The sequence below is a fragment of the Cyclopterus lumpus genome, chromosome 25 (assembly GCF_009769545.1).
Source record: "Cyclopterus lumpus isolate fCycLum1 chromosome 25, fCycLum1.pri, whole genome shotgun sequence".
NCBI lineage: Eukaryota > Metazoa > Chordata > Actinopteri > Perciformes > Cyclopteridae > Cyclopterus > Cyclopterus lumpus.
Genome location: NC_046990.1, coordinates 11864584 through 11867083, shown reverse-complemented (window position 1 = coordinate 11867083; position 2500 = coordinate 11864584). Strand labels below are relative to the sequence as shown.

The following is a 2500-nucleotide window of genomic DNA, read 5'->3' as shown; positions in this document are numbered from 1 at the left end:
GTTGTGGTCTCCTGGGGCGTTATCTCAGGTTGTGGTCTCCTGGGGCGTTATCTCAGGTTGTGGTCTCCTGGGGCGACGCCGTTTCATGAAAAGCTCCATTTCACATCCCGAATGTCTCAAATGGAAGTCCAGTGTTTTTAATGTGTCTACATGTTTTATAGGAAGAACATGAAACGTCCCAGCCACGCTTTTTATGAGCGTGTTTCCCAACAAATGTATTTTTTTTTTTCCATTATGGCATACTTTAATGTTTTAATAAACATGTCAGCAGCATGTCAATTGTTATTGCATTAATATCAATTTGTTCTATTCCTTCCACAATAAATGATAATAAAACATGGAATAATATTCACATTATGAAATCATATCAGTGAAGGATGTTAATAATAAAGACCACCAATTAAATCTATTCAGCACCCTGCAGTGTTTCCAGAGCAACTGTTCTGAAGCAACGAATGCAACAACAACAACAACAACAACAACAACAAACAATACAAATGTTACTAATATTCAAACAAAATATTCAAATTGACCAAACTTTGGGAATCCGGTAATTCAGAGGGGGAGAATAAACAGCTAAGATTTGAATAAAAGCTAGCGGGGCTATGAAGCCAGCTCATGTAATGCATCAGCATAAAGCATATTCATATGATACATATGATAAAGCATATTCATATGATAAATATGATAAAGCATATTCATATGATAAATATGATAAAGCATATTCATATGATAAATATGATAAAGCATATTCATATGATACATATGATGAAGCATATTCATATGATAAAGCATATTCATATGATACATATGATAAAGCATATTCATATGATAAATATGATAAAGCATATTCATATGATACATATGATAAAGCATATTCATATGATAAATATGATAAAGCATATTCATATGATACATATGATAAAGCATATTCATATGATAAATATGATAAAGCATATTCATATGATAAATATGATAAAGCATATTCATATGATACATATGATGAAGCATATTCATATGATAAAGCATATTCATATGATACATATGATGAAGCATATTCATATGATACATATGATAAAGCATATTCATATGATAAATATGATAAAGCATATTCATGATAAAGCATATTCATATGATGAAGCATATTCATATATTCATTGTACCTGCACGTGACACTGAGGAGGCCCGAGTATGTCGGCGAGGAGCAGGAGCAGTTCAGAGAGACTCTGTAGTCCGTGGAGCAGCTGACGTTACACGAAGACCTGACTGCAAGAGCAAAGTCACTCAGAATTGTATTTACTATATTTAACATTAATGCTGCACATCAATGTCAAAAGAGTACATTGATGGGGGGAATTAGAGTGATTAGAGAACTCACCACCGTGAAGGAACACATGGAGGTTCCACAGCAACAAGAAGAGCCCCGGGTGGAGAGCCATGGGGACCAGCTGGAGCTGAATATAGACAATATGTGAAGGAAAGAATGCACTGCTACATTGATATAAAATATAGAAAATCAACATCATCGATAATTAAGTCCATTCATAGAAGAGCGTCGATGTGATGATCATTTAAACATCTTTAAAAGAACATTCTACGTCTTCATGTTCTCACATTTAATATTAAGAATCCATCGTCTTACCTTCTTTCAATTTAAAAATGCTGCCACTTAATCAGCCGACACGCTGACAGAGTTCACTGCACCGACGTCTGTGTGAGTGGAACAAAGGCTTCATCATCATCGTCATCATCGGTGACTACGGATGTGGTTTCAGACCTTTGAACGGCTCCTATGAATATGTAATATAGTTGAACCAGAGAACCAAAAATAAAAACAGGAAGCTGACATCTTCAGTGCCCCTGTTGGTGTTACCTCACCAGAGGAAGACAACTAGACAAAGATAAGAAGTGAAGAACATCTCAGTGAGGAGATATGTTGTCCTCTGACTGTAAAGCCACAACATTCAGAAGTTTCATTACTGAAATGATCAAATCACCGAGTTGGTACCGATATTAATCAAAGAAGTGACACAAAGCCGTCCCCAATGGGCGGCGCTGCTCCTGCCGTTGCCCTTGAGCAAAGCAACGAGGCGTCGACAACAAATAAACAAAGTGACATCAACTATTTTCAACAATTGTTGAAGTCATTTTTAATGCAGAAATGCGAAACTCTACAGCTCATGAAATGGAGAATTATACAGTAACATTATAGTTAGTTCCATATTTATGGCTTTGAATGGCTGCTTGGACAAAAGAAACCACATTGAGATCTATATTCTTCTTCCCCTCTGATGTTGACTGGGCCCACTGGTCAGACTGGGCCCACTGGTCAGACTGGGCCCACTGGTCAGACTGGGCCCACTGGTCAGACTGGGCCAGATGGAAAGGGTCCCTGTTGAGGATTGAAAGCCTAAATGTTGCACTAATGTTGAGGTTGTTCAACACGTACACGCCTCACTGCTTCCTGTTTGACTGTAAACACACATCCTGGATCACAGGA

General features: G+C 37.4%; 1 protein-coding gene across 10 annotated transcripts in view; it reads right to left on the bottom strand.

Moving 5' to 3' along the window:
- Positions 1–2500, bottom strand: part of il21r.1 (interleukin 21 receptor, tandem duplicate 1) — a 14044-nt gene that overhangs the window by 10754 nt on the left and 790 nt on the right. Inside the window, exons 1-4 of one of the 10 annotated variants that reach the window (XM_034528762.1) lie at positions 1879–1971; positions 1643–1790; positions 1379–1454; positions 1164–1266 (exon numbers count right to left, since the gene is read on the bottom strand). In XM_034528762.1, coding sequence (XP_034384653.1) covers positions 1164–1266; positions 1379–1439 — 164 coding nt within the window. In that variant the 5' untranslated portion in view covers positions 1440–1454; positions 1643–1790; positions 1879–1971. Of the gene's footprint in view, positions 444–1163; positions 1267–1378; positions 1455–1642; positions 1996–2500 lie in introns of those variants that run through there. The other 9 variants (XM_034528761.1, XM_034528760.1, XM_034528763.1 and 6 more) reach the window with 9 other exon arrangements.